The 21,778-nt window shown below is 33.9% G+C and overlaps 4 protein-coding genes and 1 long non-coding RNA gene across 6 annotated transcripts; 4 read left to right on the forward strand and 1 right to left on the reverse strand.

Annotated features, from left to right (window-relative positions):
* Positions 1-2,775: 2,775 nt before the first annotated feature.
* Sps1 (inactive selenide, water dikinase) lies at positions 2,776-7,938 on the forward strand. Its single transcript, XM_011637714.3, has 6 exons — positions 2,776-3,394; positions 4,295-4,399; positions 4,552-4,813; positions 4,906-5,096; positions 5,778-6,022; positions 6,670-7,938. The coding sequence occupies exons 1-6, from the start codon at positions 3,109-3,111 to the stop codon at positions 6,820-6,822; spliced, it is 1,242 nt and encodes a 413-aa protein (XP_011636016.2). The 5' UTR covers positions 2,776-3,108; the 3' UTR covers positions 6,823-7,938.
* Positions 7,939-8,670: 732 nt separating this feature from the next.
* LOC105426469 (uncharacterized) lies at positions 8,671-13,361 on the forward strand. Its single transcript, XM_011637712.3, has 5 exons — positions 8,671-9,299; positions 9,565-10,035; positions 10,190-10,392; positions 11,113-11,252; positions 11,405-13,361. Exons 2-5 carry the CDS (start codon positions 9,650-9,652, stop codon positions 12,317-12,319), a joined length of 1,644 nt encoding a protein of 547 aa, XP_011636014.2. The 5' UTR covers positions 8,671-9,299; positions 9,565-9,649; the 3' UTR covers positions 12,320-13,361.
* LOC105426470 (uncharacterized) lies at positions 12,561-15,667 on the reverse strand. Its single transcript, XM_011637713.3, has 5 exons — positions 15,383-15,667; positions 15,103-15,219; positions 14,439-14,926; positions 14,026-14,175; positions 12,561-13,680 (listed from the first exon to the last, which is right to left on the reverse strand). Exons 3-5 carry the CDS (start codon positions 14,832-14,834, stop codon positions 13,387-13,389), a joined length of 840 nt encoding a protein of 279 aa, XP_011636015.2. The 5' UTR covers positions 14,835-14,926; positions 15,103-15,219; positions 15,383-15,667; the 3' UTR covers positions 12,561-13,386.
* Positions 15,668-16,496: 829 nt separating this feature from the next.
* Rnmt (RNA guanine-7 methyltransferase) lies at positions 16,497-20,127 on the forward strand. Its single transcript, XM_011637711.2, has 8 exons — positions 16,497-16,758; positions 17,036-17,126; positions 17,204-17,405; positions 17,932-18,200; positions 18,287-18,468; positions 18,552-18,764; positions 18,980-19,188; positions 19,277-20,127. Exons 1-8 carry the CDS (start codon positions 16,700-16,702, stop codon positions 19,354-19,356), a joined length of 1,305 nt encoding a protein of 434 aa, XP_011636013.2. The 5' UTR covers positions 16,497-16,699; the 3' UTR covers positions 19,357-20,127.
* A 237-nt stretch (positions 20,128-20,364) lies between these two features.
* On the forward strand, positions 20,365-21,492 carry LOC148938169 (uncharacterized). 2 transcript variants are annotated; one of them, XR_016139379.1, is made up of 2 exons: positions 20,365-20,524; positions 20,571-21,492. It is a non-coding gene; the product is annotated as an uncharacterized LOC148938169 (long non-coding RNA). The 2 variants fall into 2 exon arrangements; XR_016139380.1 differs by having other exon boundaries at positions 20,581-21,492.
* The last annotated feature ends 286 nt before the right edge of the window (positions 21,493-21,778 follow it).

Raw genomic sequence — 21,778 nt, forward strand, 5'->3', positions numbered from 1 at the left:
GACGTGAAATCGGACGGGAGTGCGACGACGCGCTCGGTGCGCGTGCACCCGCCCCGTCCGCGCTGCAATGAGTCACATCTGTCAAAACGTAATGATCCAGATCCGCGCATCCCCGTCCCGATCCATGTTTTCATTCGACTTTTCACAGATGATAGAATTTCGAAATTCCAGCTTTATTCTAACTAAGAAAAAAATGTTTAACTTCTCGACTACTGGTCGAGGCTTACTGGTCGAACGATGAAAGATGATGATAATAAATTTTGGAAGAGAAACGAAAAAGAGATAATAATAATGTCAAAATAAATGTTAAAATAATGAATATTGTGACAATATCGTTTCGTGGAATTTGGAGAGATATGATATTCATTAGCATTTTGTTATAATATATTTTTTTGCCTTTTCATTCTTATTATATTTTATTATATCTTTATTTTTATAATAATTTTATTCTCACAATAATTAATAACTTTTGACAATTTATATTCATTTTGTTAAAATAGTTATAAAAGTTAACAATAATAATTATTAAAAAATATTTTTTTTTATTACACTTTCAAAGTTAAAATGAAATTATTGTATCTTTTAAAAACTTGATTTATTCAAATTCTTTTACTTTATATTTCTTGAATATTAGTATCATGACAGATATTCTAAAATCATATATTATATAAAATATAATATATTATATATTATGTTCAACAACTTCTGAATATATAAAATCTCAGGAGAAAAAGATCTTTTAAAATTTAAATGGATAAAAATACTTATAATTTTATAACGTTTGTAGATACATTTGTTTTCTTATCGATTATTATCTGATAATATAAATATCATTATTATTGACAATCGATAAGCGTGCAATATATGACATTTATGATATAATGGTCATTAATTAATGGCAATAGTATAGGATCGACTATTACTTGCAAATCTATTCATTAAGTCTCAATTTTCAATTACTTTTTTTTTTACATATGATATTACAATTAAATGTATGATACTAATTAAGAATCTTCATAAAATTCATTACTTTGTTATAAAATTAATCTTTTTAAACAATTGATTTCTTTTAAATAAAATAGGTACAATGAGAAAAAGTTCTATTTTTTATTAAATACGTTTCAGAATTTGGTTTACGACAATGATTCCACGTTCACAGTTCTGTTGACGTGTCTGAATATGATGCAAATATTTGATCCGCAAACATGATATACTTCGCTCATGCAAAGCTACTTGCGGATTATCTATGATGAATAGAGTCGTAAATTTGCTCGGAGAATGTTCGGACTAGGATTCATAATCGTATGATTGAGAGGAATGGATGTAGACATTCCACCGATATTACTCCATATAGAATAGCGAGGAATGAACATTGGAACTCGTGAGGAGTGGATCGTAGCCGCGATTTGCGCGGGAAACGTGAAGGGAGGCGAGTACCGACGCGATCGACTGGGCAGCATTCCAAGACGGTCGTACACCACGTATTTTACATGCCTGGCGACATTATGCCAAGAGTTCCATCAATGTCCAACAGGCACTTGTCGAATCTCCGCAATAATTCTATCCTCTACGTATTAATTTTTATGTGGAAACAAAGATTTTTGCGAGATTTTTATTCATAGATTATGCCGGCTCCATGCCTTAAAAAATAATCACATATAATAATTATAATAATATATAGCAATTATAATCATATAATCTTCATTATATATGAAACAATAATTAATACTAATTATATTTGAGAAACAATTCAGAAAGTTTAAAGATATATTTTCCTCTAATTTCTTCTGTTTTATCTTTTTAAAGTGTATACTAAAATTAATATAAAATCTAGACGCAAAGGAGACGTTATTTGAGAATCACTGTTGATCCACCAGCGCGCTGATTGGTGCTTCGCGATAACGTAGTGACTGAGTCAAATGACACAGTGAGCACGGGGAAAGGACCAATGAGCGACGCGGATTCCCTCACACGATAGACTTCGGTAAATTTCGCTGCCGCTACTTCGGCCGATATCGCTGTGATATTCATAGCACACATATATCGGTAAATTGTAACACTGACTGTTCTATACGATCGCCAATGTGCGAATGTGCGAACGCGGTTCGTCTATGCTAGATCAATGCGGATTAAATATGAATATCATTCGCGTCCGATGAGCGACGAATAGATACGTATGTCATTCGCGCGAAATGCATAAATTCCCAGTAAAATATTTGTGAAAAGAAACAACGTTGCGATGACGAGATCAGCAATCTGCACAGGCGATCATGTAGTTTATGCGATCGTTTAGATACTTAGATTATATTAAGGAAATGATCCTTTTAAAAAGGATCTTGTGCCAAAGAGAGACAGATAAATCATAAAAATAGCTCTCCAGCTTTCTTTAACAAAATAAAATAAGAAAGAACTAAGTTACATTTTAAATCCATCGTACATTTTAAATTATCTAATGCCTTTATCTTCCTAATTTGCCGCGTGTCGAACTGTGTTATTTTCCCTTCGAATACATCATGACTTTAAGATTCGAAGTGCCTCGTTGAGTTGAATTCTTCGAACGAACTCGGCCGGAGTCAAGTATATAGTCCTGGCGACAAAGGAGAAACTTGAACGCGCGAGAACGGTGGGCGGCGCGTGGCGCGATACGCTCCTGTGGGATGACGTCGCGGGCGCGTGCGCGCGTTCGAAATTGACCAATCGGCACGCACAGCCGGCACCGTGGCGGTGGCACCGTGGGGGCTCGCTCGCGCCCTCGGTATCACCGTGCCGGCGTTACCGCGTCCATTTTGTCGACGCATACGGTCCCGGTTAGTCGACGCCGGTGCGGAACAGTATAATTCCCATTTGCTGTGAGTTCGCGCGCGGGAGATCCAGTGGCTGTCCTTCGGCGGCGTTTGCTTTCATCATCGGCACGGAGCGTGAGGCAGTGAGAGCACACCGGTGCGATATTCTGCGTGCGGGCACGTATAAGGAAAAGTGGAAGGAATCGCAGTCCTTTCATTACGTTACACGCGGCGGGCCCGACGAGATCCGTAACGTGCCGGCAAAGGCGTAAAAACCGGCTTGCCTCCTCCTAATCTTCACCTCGCAACGAGTACGCACGGCAAGATGGCGGAGCTGCAGGGCACCCCGGTGGCACAGGACGCCCTGACCGTGGCGCAACTCGAGCTTGAGGGGAATCCGAATGCCTTGGCGCTGCGTAGGCCATTCGATCCGGTGGCGCATGATCTCGACGCGTCCTTCCGCTTGACGCGTTTCGCCGACCTGAAAGGATGAGGGTGCAAAGTCCCTCAGGAAGTTCTTGGTAAACTCCTCGAGGGACTTCAGGCCGACGACGCGTCTGCACAGGACCATGAGCATGCCCACTTTATGCATATGGCAATCCCACGCATTGGTAAGTAAACGAATGAACGGAATTAGCGAACGAGTGATTCCCCTGTTGCGGCGCGCTTGCGAGTAAACATGTTTCATCGTGTAAATCGTTCTTTCGCTCTGTCATCTTTTTCTTTCGTCCAATTTTTTTATACATAAAAATGGATATATTTGATCTGATCAGTTGCTTCTGAATTTCCATGCACGAGAAGATTTAGTTTCGCGCTCTCTGTCTTTGTTTGCTCTGGAAGTTCCAGATTCGAAATGTAAAACTACAGGCTTATGATTCTTATATGATTCTTTTTTTCTGTCCTTTTTTTTCCTTGAATTTACACGGGGCCTGAAAGCGGCGCGAGGCAGCCCTGTCGCAATATGGCAGTTGTGTCGTCTCCCGCCCAATTTCTCCTGTAGCACCGGACGCGCAGTGGTTCTCAATCTCGGCGACAAATTCATAAATTTATGAAATGCGGATTTTATTTAATTATTACAATAAATGCAATAAAAAAGATATAAAATATTGTTCAGTGACTTTATTGCAATTAATAATTTATATTTTCGGCTTTTTATTAGCTTTTATTAGCTTTTTATTTATTTTTATTCTTTATTATTTAATTGCAATTCTGTCTGATTTTTAAAATATTTTCTTAAAGCAAATAGATTTTCCAACTGTATACTAGTTATATCTTTTTTATCAATTTCTTTATTGCTATATTTAGAATTATATTATATTATTATATTATATATTATATTTATATTATTTTTTAAATGCTTTAAATTCAGATCCTAAAATATTTAATAAAAATCTAATTTAGCAATGTTTTATTTTTATTTTTTTAAATTTGTAAAAATTTTTGAATTATATTTGAAAAAAATTTTACATTTTTATATTGAAATGATAATAAACATTGCAATATTGTTTCAGGTATTGGCATGGATTCCTCCGTGACGCCGGTGCGACACGGTGGGCTTAGCCTGGTGCAGACTACAGATTTCTTTTATCCCCTAGTCGATGACCCTTATATGATGGGTAAGAAAATGGAGATGTTAAGTCAAAGATAGCACATGGAATATGAAACCAAATTGATTCAAGTGTTAAACACAAATTTAGATTATATGTCAATCATATGTCAATATTATATTATATTGTTCATCTTCATTGCTGTGAGAGATATCTTCCAGGTAAAATCGCGTGCACCAATGTCCTCAGTGATCTGTATGCAATGGGTGTGACGGACTGTGACAATATGCTAATGCTGCTGGGCGTTAGTACAAAGATGACAGAAAAAGAACGTGACGTTGTGGTGCCATTAATCATGAGAGGTTTCAAGGATTCTGCTCTAGATGCGGGTACTACAGTGACAGGTGGCCAGACAGTTGTAAATCCTTGGTGCACTATTGGTGGAGTTGCAACTACTGTTTGTCAGCCAAATGAGTACATTGTGTATGTAATTGATTACAATTAATCTAGATCGAAATCGCTAAATTTAGTATTAAGTTTATTAAGTTTTTTTAATTGGTTATTCTTGAATGCAGACCAGATAATGCTGTGGTAGGGGATGTATTGGTTTTAACAAAACCTCTTGGCACGCAAGTCGCTGTCAACGCACATCAATGGCTTGATCAGCCCGATCGTTGGAACAGAATCAAACTTGTAGTAAGCGAAGAGGATGTGCGAAAGGGTTATCAACGTGCAATGGACAGTATGGCTAGGTTGAATAGAACAGGTACAATCATATATCAATTGAATGCTACAAAAAAAATATATAAGTTTCTAATAACTAACAAATGAAACTATAATAAAAATTTACACAAGAAACAAAATAATTTATCTTAACTTTTCAATTTTTATTATAGCTAAATTTTAAATTCAATTAATCAGAATCCGCTTGTGCGACATTATCTAAAACATATCTATTTTTTTAATTAATGTAATTATTTATTTTTTTGATACGATAAATTATATATGTATTAGATTGTTAAGTTAAATCGTTCTTCTTAAATCGTATTACGTTAAAAAGAAAAAAATAGTCATTAGAAAATATATTAACGTGTGAGTAATTTAATGCTATTTATCTGGAAATGCAAAGTTGCAGTTTTTCAATTTTATTTTATTTTTATTTGTTTGTGATATTTCTCTTACTCATATGCTTACAAAATTATAGATCAATTTCCTGCTGATACAGTAAAGCATCTTATATCCATGAGATGGTTTAAAGAACAGCAGGTAGAGAAAAATAAGAGAATTAATTTACTACTTATTTTTCATAAGTAGTTTTTCGTTCATCTTACACATCTTATATTTATTTTATATTCAAATGCTTTACTCAAAATTAAACAGAATATCTTGTTAAATTAATTAAAATTCATTATTTTATTATTAATTCATTATTTTTCGAATTTTTTAGCTGCTAGATTAATGCACAAGTACAATGCGCATGGAGCCACAGATGTAACCGGTTTTGGCCTTCTGGGACACGCTCAGAATTTAGCAAAACATCAGAAGAATGAAGTCTCCTTTGTTATCCATAATCTCCCTGTTATCTCCAAGATGGCTGCAGTGGCAAAAGCGTGTGGGAATATGTTCCAGTTATTGCAGGGTCATTCAGCCGAGACTAGTGGCGGTCTGCTTATTTGCCTTCCTCGAGAACAGGTTAATAAATTGTTCATATCGCACTGTAAAATTTATAGATGTTACGTACACCTTTAAGCGATTGAAGAATATTAATGCGACTCGAGGAATATTCGGGTCCGTTAATGTAAATAATATATTCTAATTACTAATTCTAATTTGAATACGATAATGCTAAGAGCATTCATTTAGCAAAAATATTTTACTTTTGATTTTCGATCTGCATGGTATTTCTTTCATTTATATATCTACAAATTATAGATTGGTTTTCCTGCTGATACAGTAGAGCATCTTATATTCGTAAGATGATCTAAAGAACAGCAGGTAAAGAAATGGAGGGAATTGATTTGCTATTTATATTTTATATATATTTAGCTAATATTCCATTCTACAGTTGTACACTTATATATTTTAATTTGGACGAATGAATTATATTTCAATTTAAGTAAATTATTTCCGAATCAAATAAGTAGAATTAAAATGATATTTATAGTTATTCTTATATTTAAAATCGTTTTAAATAAAATTTTAAATGATCTAGCCAATCTCAATGGTCGCATCTCAAGACCATGCTTAAAACAGTTTCTTAAATAATACATGAATTGACTGAATACTGCTCTTAAAGTGTAATATTGATGCGATTTTTTAAATTGGACTGTATCTTGCAGGCTGCGGCGTATTGTAAAGACATCGAGAAACAAGAAGGATATCAAGCATGGATTATCGGAATTGTTGAGAAAGGTCTTCGCACGGCCAGAATAATTGATAAGCCGCGAGTAATTGAAGTTCCGGCTAAGGAGAAGGACGGTGAGCTCTGGTAAAAAGGGAAAAGAAACTTTGCCCTGTGGGGAGAAGAGATATTTCACATTGATTCCCTTAATTATACATACGTTCATATTTGGAAAAAAAAAACAGCACGCATATACACTCGACAGCGCTTTTTACGTGCACCATGAGCGAAAAGAATTATTTAATTGTATCTGTATCTCTCCCTTTCCATGAAACAAATCGCATTTTCAGTGGTATTAAAATCTCGATTATTAAATCGCAGAACACATAGAAATCAAACTGTTTTACGGGTCATTTAATTTTTAAAAAATGAAGTGACTCTTGTGGTTTAATAATAGATTTGTTAATAGCGAATAGCACATCATATTTTATTCAAAACATCTGTATTTGCAGAAAGAGGTTCTGTTTCCTTGTTTTTCTTTTCATATTGACATTGTAAACCTAACAACAGTTTAAAAGTGAGCCTGTTTAAAGCCGGCTATTAATGCATTCTTGTACCGAGAAAAGTTAAGGAAGTAATAAATTTATATAGTACCTTTAAGATTGAGGTAGCACTAAGTTCTCAGATAAAGAAGCTTCAAAACCGCACCCGGTTATAAATATATGAACAGCAATGAATATAATATATATATATATATATATATACATATGTCGGGTGGCGAATTTGGATGCTTGGTATTAGTAGTGGTATTTAAAAAAAATATTGATGATCGCTGATAATTGCAGAGCTCTATGAGATATATTTTACAAGATTCAAAATACACATACACAAAATGATCTAGTAGTTATTCTATAATAGCAACTTACTGTACAGGGTACTTCGTAATTCGCGACGTGAAAGCCATGAGAGATATGTCGCAAATTATGGGACACCTTACATATAAATCAGAACAGCGACAAAAGATCATTAGATAAGTGTACACAAAACAGCAGACTTGCGATCCTCGCATTTCGATGAAATATAATTTAAAATTTTTATGTAGAGCACCATACATATATACAGTGACGAAGTCCAAAGGACAAAGGACAAAGGCCTTCTAATTGTCTCCTATGCATACGCTTTGAATAATTCGAGAAAAGAAAATAAGCACAGGCCCTAACGTTGTATTACTTTTTCATACGAATAAAGTGCTACTTTGTCAATAAAATTAACCTAATCTTTCCGTTTTATCCTAAACAATAAAAACTTTAGTCATTAAAAATTTTTATCGATTTAATATAAAGAATTTTAGAAAATTGTGAATGCAATCTATTGTGTGTACATATGTGTACGTATGCGCGCATGTGTTTATATATATATATATATATAAAATAAAATCTGACTTATAATACAATAGATTTTTTTACGAAAAATACATAGATTAAATCGCATTGATTGTCAGCCGATAAAGTTCGGTGTAACGGGAACATATTGCGAATTTACGTGGAACATATTACGAATTTTAGAAATATTTTTAAAGAATGAATAAAAAGACAAAATTATAGTTAAGTTATTATGTATATTCATAATAATACAATAACAAAAATTAAAAAAAAAATTTATGAAAAAATAATTGTTATTACTTGATGGAATATTATTATCTCTTTGTTCAATACTAGAACATGGTAGATGCTCATGTGGGCGGTACTGACATAGAGTGTACTCATTCAACTGTGTAAGAGCCTTTAATCTAATTTTTAGATTTTTTACAGCACATATCATTTATTTCTATTGATCTCACAATGCAATACAATTTATTCAAATTATTATGCAAAGTGGATCATTTCTGTTGATTAAATTAATTAGGTTAGGTTACTCGCAGGAAGGTTAGCTTCGATGCGTACGACATGGTACAATGCGTGCGATGTACGAATAATACGAATATCCAACATATATATATTGCTCCAGTACTCCCGCACGACACGTACCAATGTACGCAGTCGCGCCCATGAAAAAAGAATAAAAAAAGATCGCCTACGGCGACGTGATATTCATATCTAGGAGCGAAAAGAGTGATTTAAAAATCAGAAAATTAAATAACTAAAGACTCTTTGTCGTACAACCGAAAGAAGAAGTTGAAGGTATCTATCCATCCTCTCTTCAACTCCCTCCAAAGAGAGGAGAATCCTTCCCCTCCTCCCCTCCAAAAAAAGAAAAAAAAAATGTTATCGATATCTGGAGACGCTTTATCGCCACGTTGCGAGATGGGAGCTTATCGGGTTATCTTCGTTTCGACACACTGACTAATCGATTAAAGGCTGATACGTGTAAGGCTGATACGCCACTTGTCTTTCGTAAATCAATCTCCTTACAAGAAGATCTCCCGCTGCAATTTTGCGGATCTCCTCTCACCTGCGGATATAATTCGAAGCGAGTAAATGAAGCGTTGAAAATGCTGATGAAAGTGCTATCTGAAAATCGAGGAATATGCTATTTACCGAAGTAATGCAAGTCTATTGTTGAGATGATTCGATCAGCCTCTAGAGAGATTTTTGAAAATATCAAGACCCTCACCTTTGTCTGTTTTAGGTAAACTGTGAACGTTAACTGTGCATCTTTAATTCTTTTAATATATATTCTCTTTTCTATCATGATTATTTCTTATTCTTAAAGTGATGTTAATTTAGCAGATTTCTCATTTCATAATATTCTTTTCTCATATATCATTTATTATCTGCAAATAAAAAACATATATTTTGTTATATTGTTAGAATTAATGACGACGATATTCTGATAGTATAATTAAATTTTATAGATTAACTTAGATTTCTTTCTACTAATTGTATTTTTTTAGGCAGTGAACTTCTGTTGGTATTTATTAAAAGAACACATATGGCATCATAAAAACATGGAACAGACTTGCTAAGTTTTAAAAAAAAATGACAAGAGATATATATTCCCTAAACCCTGTGGCAAATACAGTTTGCCGCAGGAAATCTACACGTTACATGAAGATTCCATTGAAGTCAACAGAGCAGATATATCTTGTATTCCTCATACCAGTGTTGATCAATTGTTCTGTGTACATTGTCCATTTTGCTGCTGATTTGGTAGTGGCTATTCAATACTTCAGGGAGGAAAATCTATTATGGGGAATATGTACCCTTGCATTTATCTATGCGCCAGCGCTCATGTACTTTATACTAACTGTTTCAAGGCCTGATTGGTGGATGACGGAAGATGATAAGTTGACGAAAGGTGTTTTTAGCTGGTTCGCCATGCAGATGTGCCAAGTCATAGGATTTGTATTTTTCGTCTTATACAGGTATCTTTCATTTTATACAATTATTTATTTTCCATTCTTTTTTTTAATTAAGAAGCTGGTTTTTTCTTTTGTATATCTTTACACTTTTTTATTTGGTTTATGTGAAAATTCATATAACAAATAGTCATGGATAAAAGTTAATACATTTTTATAGATTCGCAGGACTTATTGTGCTATCTGTGGACGCCATAAATTTAACCGGAGATGAAAGAGTTAAAACATTAAATATCGCTGCGGCGCCTGCAGCCATCGAATTGTACTTTTTCTTGCAGGCATGGTTCCAAGCTGCTCCACAGGCTGTCTTTCAAGCGCATCTGCTCTTTAGAGAAAGTTCTGTGCTTCGCAGTCATCAATCAGGTAAAATAGAAAAATTCATTTTTGTATATATTGTGTCCATGAAGTTCTATTTATTTGCATCTCCTTGTATAATATTAGCTGAATCGGACGAATCGATATATTCAATAGGGCATTAATCCCTGCTAGATTAATTTTCCAGAATTTTATTTTCTATTTATAAATTGAGTGTAATGTCTTTGTGCCAAATAGCTTTCTCTAAATCTAGATTCGTTTGAGCTTAGCAAATTAAATTTTCAAGTTCCGTAACTTCCTCTAAAATTGCACATGATTTTCTCAAATACTAAGCTAAGATAATCATATTCTCAGAATCGCCCCAATAATTCGCCCGCATTATTAAATTAAACTGTGCTAAAAATTCTCGCAACACTTCCGTCATAAGTATTTAGGAATATAAATTTTATTTATAGAGAAAGAAAACGTTGATTATAAGTAGGATAAAAAAAGATTCGTTGATAGTTTAGTGCGACTTCGTTATTTATTTATTTCTCTTCTTTACTTCTGACGATTCATTGGCAGAGCTCGATGTTCGATATATCGATTCCTGATTCGGTCTAGCTGATACACGAAAAAGCGCGAATGAATAGAACTTCACGGATGCAACAATCAAAAACAACAAGCATATTTTTCTTTAATTTAAAAATTGCATGATTATATTTTGTAATAAATATGTTGTAACTTATTTATTTTGTTTAAATAATGATTTATACGTACTTTTTGCAGTGAAAATACAGGTGCTCTGCATCACTATGTCCATTGTAATACTGGCCATCGAGACAGCTTCCTTTCAGAGATTCGAAAGTCAACGTATAAATGGCAGAAAACTACCCTGGGCGATGTGGCTGAAGAAATATTGTATTGAGGTATTTATCAAACTTATTATTTCTTCAAATCCGAGTTTATAACACTCACAATACAAATAAAAGTAAGTCTTTAAAAGTCAATTTATATCTATTCGATATTACTCAGAACAGTTATACTTTAATAGTGTAACAAATACAATCAATTTGACTAGGAACGAAATAATATCGAGGAAAAGGCGCCACTACAAGCGTTACCTTTACCTGCAAAGGAGCAAGATACAAAGATGACGCTGTCCGAATCGATGTTGCCGGAAAATAAATCAGAGAATATAACAGCAAATTTGATCATCGAAAACGAGCAGCAGCCTCAGATTCAATCGCATGCAACTTTGCTGGATCGTCAAATATCGGTGACTCCGCCCTTACCACCAAAAAATGTGCACGTGACGCCGCCACCGACGCCGCTTCGCGGCATCACGACGGTCATGCCACTTCCGGTACCGGACGTGCCGGCACCACCGCGTCCGGATTCTGTTTACAGGGAAGATGAAGCGACGAAAGTAGCGGCGAGTCTCGAGTCAAATCAAAGACTGATAGGCAGCAGCGCGCAAAGCTTGCAAGTTCCTAAACGAAAGTATTCCGAGAAGGGCCTTGAGGAGGATGATCCAGTGGGGAAATTTCTGTCTTTTCTCTGGTGGTTCCTCTTCATCCTAGCACGAGTATTCGCCATTGCTGTAGCCTATGAGTTTTATCCAACTACAGTACTGACGATTGTGGGTATACATTACGCCATCATGTTGGCTTACCTGTTCTACTACTCCAAATATAAATACGATGTCATCACAATTATTGTCAATCTCTGGCTTGGTTTGGTCTATATATTCAGCTTGATTGAATATCGGATTAAATTTAAATACGCCGACTGGTGGACGTTGCCGTATTACGCATTCGTAATCGTGCAGAACGTAGCGTTGACGCTCACATGGTACTTGAACGCTGATTGGAATGGATTCTGGTACACTTACATATTCAGCGCGATCTTCGGCAGCATGACACTCTGCGTCCTGTCGTCCGCGGTGTACTATGCAATGTTTAAACCAAAGAAATGCAGAGTATATAGCAGCTGACGGTCGCTAGAAAATGCACTGTCCTTCAGATAAATCCAAGATTTCTGAAAATTATACTTTTATTTTTATTTTTACACAGTGTGTAAATATAAAACTGTAAATATGAAGAAATTGACTGAATTCTTCGGAAGAAACAAGTCTTCTACATTGGCGGCTTTCTACTCTCTATTTACATCTTATTGACATTTTTCGAGTTTTGATAAAACTTTAAACTTTCTTGTGTTCAGATATCTCGAGAGTATTTTTACGAAAGAATATTGTTTATTAAACTTGTATATTTATAAGCTATTATATATTACAACTGACTGTAGTTTACGCTAATTCTAGAATATAGAATAATCGGTAGATTTTTAGACACAAACGGTACAATTGCTGTTAGATTGGCACAAAAGACTTGCCAAATATATTTAGATATAAAATTACCCATAGGCCGAATTAATTTAATTAATTGATATGAACTTAGATAAACAATTATGCTAATTAACTGATTAACTAAAGTAATTGTCGAAACACTTTTCTTATAAAAAATCGTTTTTTAATATTGAAGAAATTTCTAATTTTATTTAAAAATTTTAATAGGAAATTGACAAACCATTTGTACCAATCTAATACTTTTAGGCAGCATGTTTCATTATTTGACGAATTATTTTACATTATATGAAAATATTTACATTATAAATATTACAATATTATACATTCATATAAAAAAGGAAATAATGTATGATTGTATATACTTCTTTGAGATCATCGGAATATTTAAACTTTATCTTCATATGAAAATCTAAAATGATCTCAAGACGTACACTATAACAAGATGTATCACAAAAAATATGAACATATGTCTTTCCAAAGCTAAAATGTTAACGTTCGCAAAAATTATCACCTATTCATCCACGAATATGCAATCTTTGTATATCAATCTATATACATGTATTATAACTAATTATATAACACTATTGATCATATCACGTCCTCTTTCGTCAAATCAAGCAGAAAATCGTTCTTTCATAATTCATTGGAAAATATATACATTATCGATAAAGGCCGTTTGTACATCTCTCTTTCTCTCATGCATGAATACTCGAATCTCTGTGAAGATTGCCGAGTTGAGCTTCAAATAGAATGTCGTTCAGCAATTTCTCAGCTATAATCCTTTGATCCACTCTCATATTCCTGAGCTTGGCAGCAACATTGCGCCCGATTGCATCGTATTCATCCTCCATCATGAATGAATTATTGTGCGTTATTCTCAGAGATGGATCCACGGACTCCGACTCTTCGGATTCTCGAATCAATGACATATCGTTCCAATTGGCAGATTGGTGCTCGTAAGGTTCTTCGTTTCCAGCTGTACATTCCTCCTGTATGTAAATGCATCAATTGCATTTAATTCGAACGCATAATGAAATTCTTCAATTCTAAAATTACAATGGATAAGGGAAAGACTAATGAATCAATCAAAGTGCAATTAATTTAAACAAAAAGTATAAATACATATATATATATATATATATATATATATATATATACATATACATACATATAAATATACATAGAATGATCTTGACATATTTGATTAACTTAACATATTTTCATATATGTAGAAATTAATTTAATTATTCATTAATTTTCTAATGCCAACTTTTGAGAGTTTTTTAGGATCAAATTGAATTGTATAAATTGCAAAAATAAAAACTTATACTTACCGTTTTACAATACCTTCTATTTTGTAGCACTACACGCTTTACTATTTCATTTCCCGAGCATTTATCGGGTAATGTTGAGTTGACGTATATTGCGGACTTTCTCTGACTAGATTTGCATCTTATTTTGCCCATCAACGTCGGATGCAATCGCTATAGAAATGATAAAATATAAAAATAATCAAGATTTTTTTATTAAAATTATAATCCATAATGGTGAAAGAAAGAAAAACACAATAGTGAAAGAAAGACCAAAGAAAAATTTCGAGTATAGTTACTGTAATTTGCAATTAATTATATGACTGCAAATGTCAATGAATATCAAATAGATAAATAACACTAAACTTTCATCATTAAAAATTCTTTCTTATTCTGTCAATCTGTACTAATAATGATAATAACATTTACTAATTTACCTTTATGTGACTAAGAAAATTCCCAGTGGACTTCAGATTACCGTTCAACAGTTTCTTACACTGCTGACAACGCACTGTAACATTAGTATCCTCCACTTTAGTTACTGTAAAGTATTCTCCATCCAACAAAGCAGGCAATCTAATCGACATTGCTTTCTGTTCGACATTTGACTCAATCTGCGTCATTTGATGTGTCGGTTGCTGCTGCTGTTGTTGCTGTAATGTCAATGAATCATGGTTTTCCTGACCCTGTACTTGTATCTGTTGCGAAGGTGCTTGGTTGTTCACAGATTGGACAATCTCGCACTGATGATTCGCAGCAGTGACTACAGATTCGCTATACTCGAATGATGCTTCCATTTTGTTCTCGTAATCTTGTGTAGGGAAAGTGTCCATAACAAAGAAATTGCAGTCAAGCTTAGTTCTGGGAAACAATATACAGGCGAATGTCTCTTGTGCCACAGGACAATTTTACATGACCGAAATAACTAGAAAAGAACAAGAATTTGTCACAGATTTGACAGCAAGTCGACATTATGACGAATTTTATTTATTCTTTAAATCTTATTGAATTTTAGATAAGCTGTCAGATAAGAACGTCCCACAAGGCAAATCTAGATCAGATAATAGATGAGAACGTATCAGAGATTAAGGAATCACGTACCAACTTTGTCAACCAAGGACCCGTCATACCATTATGGGTTATGTCTACACGTCCTTAGAGACAGGTTGTCCGAGCAGGAAGCCATGGACGTTTCGTGCTCCGTTCTTTTGTATATATCTAAACAAACAATAATTGCTTTCGATAAATTTTTTTAATCCTTATAATCGTTTGTGCGTGATGGTAACACTGTTGTAAACAAAGCATTTCTATAGGTCTCAGATTATTTTCGTTATACGAGTCTATTCAATAAACATATAATTATAAATAATGACATATTTACCATTTTTACAATACTTCAGGAATAAAATTTTTAAATGTTTAGTGTCCCAATCGACATGCATAACCCAAAAGATAAGTTCACGATGATTGATGATTCACGTTCTAAAATGCGAAAATTGCGATCCCTCGTTAAATTTAATTAAATTAATTAGGGAAAGCTCTCGTTCTGTTTACGTATAGATTAATAATGTGCGACGCAACGAGAAACTTAATAATTGATGTGCCATTCGTAACTTAAATTCACTATCACATAAACGATACGCTCCATTGATCATACTCAAGTCAAATTTCAAAGCTTAGGTTAATATTTCATTTGGCATACGGTAAATTTTTTGATTGGTTACAAGATAGAAAATTTCTAGAGACTTGAAAACTTTACTGTTGTATAGCCAATCAACACGTTTAAAAAAATGTATCGTAAGGACAAGTGAAATTGGTTTAGACGAAATGTATATTCGCAATGAGAATTGATTGATAAAAATCGTATTGATCAATTAGCCGAAATAATGAAATTGGTTAATTTAGATACATACATATATATTGCGTGTGTATGTGTGTGTAATTATTTAAAAATGCTCGCGCGCTTGTGTTTGTAATGTATTACATAAAAAAAAGGTTTAAAGCCAGCGACACACGATGCTTTTTTTCTTGCTGATTTGCTAGATGGATTTGCGTGTCGTGAGTTCTTGTCTCTGATTGGTATATTCTTTTGGATCTAAAAAAATATACCAATCGAAGACAAGAGTTCAATAAGCATGCGAATCCAAAGCTAGCAAACTAGCAAGAAAAAAAGCATCGTGTGCCGCTGGCTTAAAATACGAAAATATTAAATATTGTATTCTGAAAAATATTGTATATTGCATTCTCGATAATACAGACAAAAAGATCGATTATGTATCTTGAAAAAATAAAAATTATAAGATGAAAAATTATAAAAGTAAAGAAATTTACTAATTTTCGACATATAAAATTGCAAATGCCTGATAAACTTCACTTTGGTAATTTTCATCTCGTTTTAAAATACACAATTGACTCTCAGCATCCCCTCAAACGTTTTCATATTCTTTCATGTACGATTCTTGACTGCGCATGCTCGTAAAATCCATTGGCATCACTGGCCATTAGCAACGCTCTTCGTGGCGTATGTTCGAGCGCGTCGCCGTCGGTATGAGATTGGCTTGCGTTCCCAAGTGTGCTGTGCACAGTGATGCGTTAGAAGCGGTACTCGTGTTTTCGATAATTTGAGTAATTTCTCGCTCTGTGATCCGTGTTCCTTCATTCGAAAGTAATTCAGAATTCGTATCGCTGTGCCGTCAACATGTCGGCACTTCACGTGGAAAATAAAACGGAGACTGAGGAAAAGAAACAGAGTGCAAGGTATTTCTCACTTCAATATCAGTGATACTAAAATTTTTTTTATTCCAATTAAAAAGCTGTGCTAGATTTCCACAATATTACGTTTAATCGATTGGCTAATTATTGTTTTTTCGTAAAGACAAGATGCATTGAGCGTAATTGATTTTACAAAATTATTAAAAATTTATAATTTTTGTTCCACGATTTTATGAAAATATTAATTAATTATTTTTATCTATTCGATATATCAATTTTTGTTTCAAACACAGATACTGTAAGAAAATTAATTGATTTTCAGCGAAATGGCAAAGACAGAGATAAGTAAATGTACAAATGTGGAAAGTTCTCGAAAAAGGAAGCATGATGCTGAAGAAGATGTCACAGTTGCTGTGAGTTCATTAACTATATGTCATTGCCTCGAACGCAAAGAACGCAAAGAAGATTCCTAATATATTTTCTATTGCAGAGCACAAGTGTTCCCTCAGACCTGACGATGTCCGGAAGTACTAAAAAATATAAGGATGCGACTGATATAAACAGAGTTGATAACACAACTTTGGTAGCAGACCATTATAATTCTCTTGAAGAAAAGGACCTTTCGCAAAGAAATCAGAGTCGCATCGTATATATGAGAAATTTCAACAACTGGATTAAGAGCATGCTTATAAGTAATTATTGATTTTTTGCTATTAGTCAAGCAATGTCATCACAATAGTGAGAAGAGGATCAATGGAAACCTGCATAATTTTAATTCTTTATTGCCAATCGGTACTAAATCACAGTACAACCATTTAAATTTTTGTTCTTTCCTCATATGCATCCTCTAAAGATATTTGGTATTAGATATAGTTATTTTTAGGATTTATTTATATTTATAATGTTGGGTGCATATCACAATAGGACTAAAATGTTTTGATATTTTTTATTTACAAGATAATAGGATTGGGATTTGAACTTTGATCTTTGATTTGACAGACAATTGCTTTATCATTGAGCTATTCAATTGCCTCCAAATTAATCATGATTATTACAAACATTAAAGTTATAAAAAAATTTGAGATAATCTTTAAATTATTATAAATTAGATTCTGAAAATATTTTTATTTTATTATTTTATATTAATTCTTTTTCACTGTATATTAAATAATATCATTTTTGCAAACAAAACTAAATTTATTTTAATATTGTTTACAGACGAATACATAGGCAAAATAAGGCAAGGTAAGAGTTTTGGCGCTTCGCTTAGAGTACTGGACATGTGTTGTGGTAAGGGCGGCGATCTTCTCAAATGGAAGAAAGCTAATATTTCACACTTGATTTGCGCGGATATAGCGCAAGTTTCATTGGAACAGTGTCAACAACGATACAATGATATATTGAATAAAAACAAGGATAGAGGTTCCAAGGACAGAGGTTTCGCTCCGATTTTTACCGCGGAGTTCATAACAGCCGATTGTACGAAGGTAGAAGATATCCCATCTGTCTTTATGTTTAAATGTATAAAGAAATTCACTTGCCAATGGAATTTCGTTAATCAGGAATGTTGTAGGTTCGTTTGAGGGAGAAGTTTGCAGATCCCAGCATGCAATTGGACTTTGTTAGTTGCCAGTTCGCGTTTCATTATAGCTTTGAGTCTCTATCGCAAGCCGAATGCATGCTTCAGAATGCCAGCGAAAGTCTCAAGCCGGGTGGATATTTTGTCGGAACCATTCCAGATGCATATGATTTAGTGTACGTCCGTTTTCTTTTCTTTTTTGTTGCGGATATCCTAGTTAATAGCACTCCGAATGCTCATCTTCTTTTTGCTGACATAGTTCTAGATGGCAGAAATGTGATGGTAATAAATTCGGCAATGATGTGTACAGCGTTGAATTTATAAGTGAGGACAAAACAAAGCCTGCGCTTTTCGGCGAAAAATACAATTTTCATCTGGATGGTGTGGTCGATTGCCCGGAATTTTTGGTGTATCTGCCCACTTTGTGCAAATTGGCTTTAAAGCACGGCCTCGAGTTAGTGGCGTTTGAAAGGTAAGAGAAAAAAATACATTATTACACACATATACGTATCCATTTTCCATTAATTAGATGCATTATTAATAAACAACTCATAAAAAATTGTTAAATGTATATTAGTTTAAATTTAAGTAAATATTAACATTTTAAATAGATTATTTTAATTTTATTTCTTCAGTTTAATTTTAATCCTTTCTCATATTATATTGAAAATACTTTTTCTAAATCAGATTCGAAGAGTTCTACAAGCGTTTCAAAGACGAAGGTAGATCTCTTTTGGGAAATATGCAGGCCTTGGAAACTTATCCACCATATCATGAATCACCTCTGCTCGGCGATTCTGAGCGAGACTATCATCACGCTATCGAATATATGCAGAATCTACCTGCGAATCATCGCAAAATCGGCACCCTTTCGCAATCAGAGTGGGAAGTTACTTGTGAGTATAAAAATTTTAACACAAAATTAAAAAGAAAAAATTTCTGAATGAATCCAATTTGAAAATTTAATGGGAATATTTTTTTTAGCTTTGTACGCGGTATTTTCGTTTCGAAAAATGAAGACGATTTGGAATAGCGAAGGAAAACCAGAATATGTTAAGTTCTAAGATATTTCTTAAAATACAAAAAGTTAGGAAAATTATAGGAAGAGGGAGAGGGAGAAGGAATGATTTTTATTAATATTATTGATTTTATATTGTACAAACGATCTTATTTGCTACTATAAATGTAACTAGCTTATGATTATCCGTGTGATACTTGTAGAGCCATAGCTATGTTTTATAGAGACTGACAATCATGTAAAAATATATCATTGAAAGCACTTAAAGGCTTAATTATTAGAGTACAGAATAATTGTTTTCTAATAATTATGTCTTTATTAAAATTTAATTGTTTCGAATCGCAAAAAATTTTGTAGTAGTGTACGAATGATTTAGATCTCAGGAAGTATGATTCTGGATATTATAATATTAATTTCCTAAGCGAGTACGTTTTTTAAGTAATTCGGAGACCCGTTATGGAATTATTTAAGATAGATTCCAATCGAAATTATATATATCCGTTTTTCCTTAAAAAAATAATACAAATTTAAGAGATGACTGAATAATTTCGATCGGAATCCATCTCGAACAGATCTGTAATAAATCCTCTTCTCGCATATCAGGGAAAATGTAATATATATCTAATCTAACTAATTGAGAATCATGTCAGAATTATTATCATGAAAAATGTATAATTAAGGACTAGAATATTATAATAAAATTATGATATTGTAATTATACATATATATATTTAATATAGAAATTTAGTAAAATTATGTATAATTATGTATTAGTATAAATTATTATATTAAGAATATAACAAGAATATTATTTAAAGCAAGTTTTTATTTTAATTCACATTTAAGAAAAAATACTTTGCAAAAATCATTCTTTATGCTGTAAAAGGAGATCGATAATTTTCTCCAATATTTTGAAAATTATCGAATATATTAGGTGTACAAAAAAGTTCTGAGCTTTAGATTTCATACAACCGAAATAACATAATTTAAATTTTATATCTTCCCGCCCTTTTGCGGTTTTAAAGCGTTGACATTTGGCCTTCTAAAATGCCATACGGTTTGGCGTTTGATGCACATAACCTCAAAAATCAGTAGTGTTCACAATGGCAATAACAAAAGAGCATATTCGATTTTCCATCTACTTCGCGTTTCATCTGAAGAAAAATGCTGCTGAAGCCACTGCAATGATTTGTGCTGCATATGGAGAGAACGTTGTAAGTCATACTACATGTAAAAGATGGTATCAAAAATTTCGCCAAGGAGATTTCAGTCTTAAAGATGAACCGTGTGCTGGACGCCCTCAAAAGATTGAAACGGACGAATTGCAAGCACTGCTGGATATAAACTCTGCGCAAACTAAAAAGGAGCTTGCAGAACAGCTTGGCGTTACGCAGCAAACCATTTCCGTACGTTTACATACGATGGGAAAGGTTCAGAAGGAAGGCAGATGGGTTCCGCATGAATTGTCCGAAGACAACAAAAATCGTCGGCGTGACACTGCACTCACTTTGCTTTCAAAAGAAAAAAGATTTTCTGCACAAAATCATTACAGGCGATGAAAAGTGGATTCTTTATGATAATCCTAAACGTAGAAAATCATGGGTTGATCTTGGTCAACCTTCGACATCGACGCCAAAGCCCAATATCCACACCAAGAAGAGTTTTGTTCTGTATCTGGTGGGATTGGAAAGGTGTGTTGTATTACGAGTTGTTACAACTGGGTGAAACAATCACGGCAGACCGCTACCAACAACAATTGACCAATTTGAGCGATGCATTAAAAGAAAAGAGGCCATTTACTGGTCAAGGACATCGTAAAGTGATCTTGCTTCATGACAATGCTCGACCACATGTTGCGAAAGCAACTCAGGACCATATCTTTGCGTTAGAACTTTGTTGGGAACTTCTCCCGCACGTGGCGTATAGCCCAGACATGGCGCCTTTCGATTACTACCTATTCCGGTCGCTGCAGCATCATTTGGCTGATACACATTTCGTGAGAAGAAGAGATATGAAAATGCATTGATGACTTTATCGCTTCGAAGCCGGTGAGCTTCTATCGTCAAGGAATTCGCAAGCTACCCAAAAGATGGCAAAAGATCGTTGATGCAAACGGGGAATATTTCGCTAATTAATATTTTTTTGTTTGTTTTTGAATAAAGATTGACTTTTACAAAAAAAAGCTCAGAACTTTTTTGTACACCTAATAACTTATAATGTATAATCGAATGCGACTTTCGGGATCGATCCAACGTGAAATTGGAGCAAACGCACGAAATAGTTTATTCACCGCGTGACAAAGGCTCTCTTGTATAAACTTATTCTCAAAATCAGCAAAATCAAAAATACGGAGTAACTTCAAAATTACCGTGTTTCTTGCATTCGGAAAGCTCGCGCAGCAATCAAGAACAATACTTCCATATACTCTCCAACGATATTGTAATCTACTTTGGAAAAAATCCTGTCAC

Source organism: Pogonomyrmex barbatus, unplaced genomic scaffold, assembly GCF_055798465.1.
Source record: "Pogonomyrmex barbatus isolate J1 unplaced genomic scaffold, ASM5579846v1 scaffold1, whole genome shotgun sequence".
NCBI lineage: Eukaryota > Metazoa > Arthropoda > Insecta > Hymenoptera > Formicidae > Pogonomyrmex > Pogonomyrmex barbatus.

Excerpts from the sequence above, each read along its gene's own strand:
- LOC105426469 (XM_011637712.3), top strand. The coding sequence starts at position 9,650 with ATGACAAGAGATATATATTCCCTAAACCCTGTGGCAAATACAGTTTGC. Across the intron at positions 10,036-10,189 it reads GTATTTTTCGTCTTATACAG|ATTCGCAGGACTTATTGTGC; the intron begins GTATCTTTCATT and ends ACATTTTTATAG. Across the intron at positions 10,393-11,112 it reads GCTTCGCAGTCATCAATCAG|TGAAAATACAGGTGCTCTGC; the intron begins GTAAAATAGAAA and ends TACTTTTTGCAG.
- LOC105426470 (XM_011637713.3), bottom strand. The coding sequence starts at position 14,834 with ATGGACACTTTCCCTACACAAGATTACGAGAACAAAATGGAAGCATCA. Across the intron at positions 14,176-14,438 it reads ATTTTCTTAGTCACATAAAG|CGATTGCATCCGACGTTGAT; the intron begins GTAAATTAGTAA and ends TCATTTCTATAG. Across the intron at positions 13,681-14,025 it reads ATAGAAGGTATTGTAAAACG|GAGGAATGTACAGCTGGAAA; the intron begins GTAAGTATAAGT and ends ATTTACATACAG.
- Rnmt (XM_011637711.2), top strand. The coding sequence starts at position 16,700 with ATGTCGGCACTTCACGTGGAAAATAAAACGGAGACTGAGGAAAAGAAA. Across the intron at positions 16,759-17,035 it reads GAAAAGAAACAGAGTGCAAG|CGAAATGGCAAAGACAGAGA; the intron begins GTATTTCTCACT and ends ATTGATTTTCAG. Across the intron at positions 17,406-17,931 it reads GATTAAGAGCATGCTTATAA|ACGAATACATAGGCAAAATA; the intron begins GTAATTATTGAT and ends TATTGTTTACAG.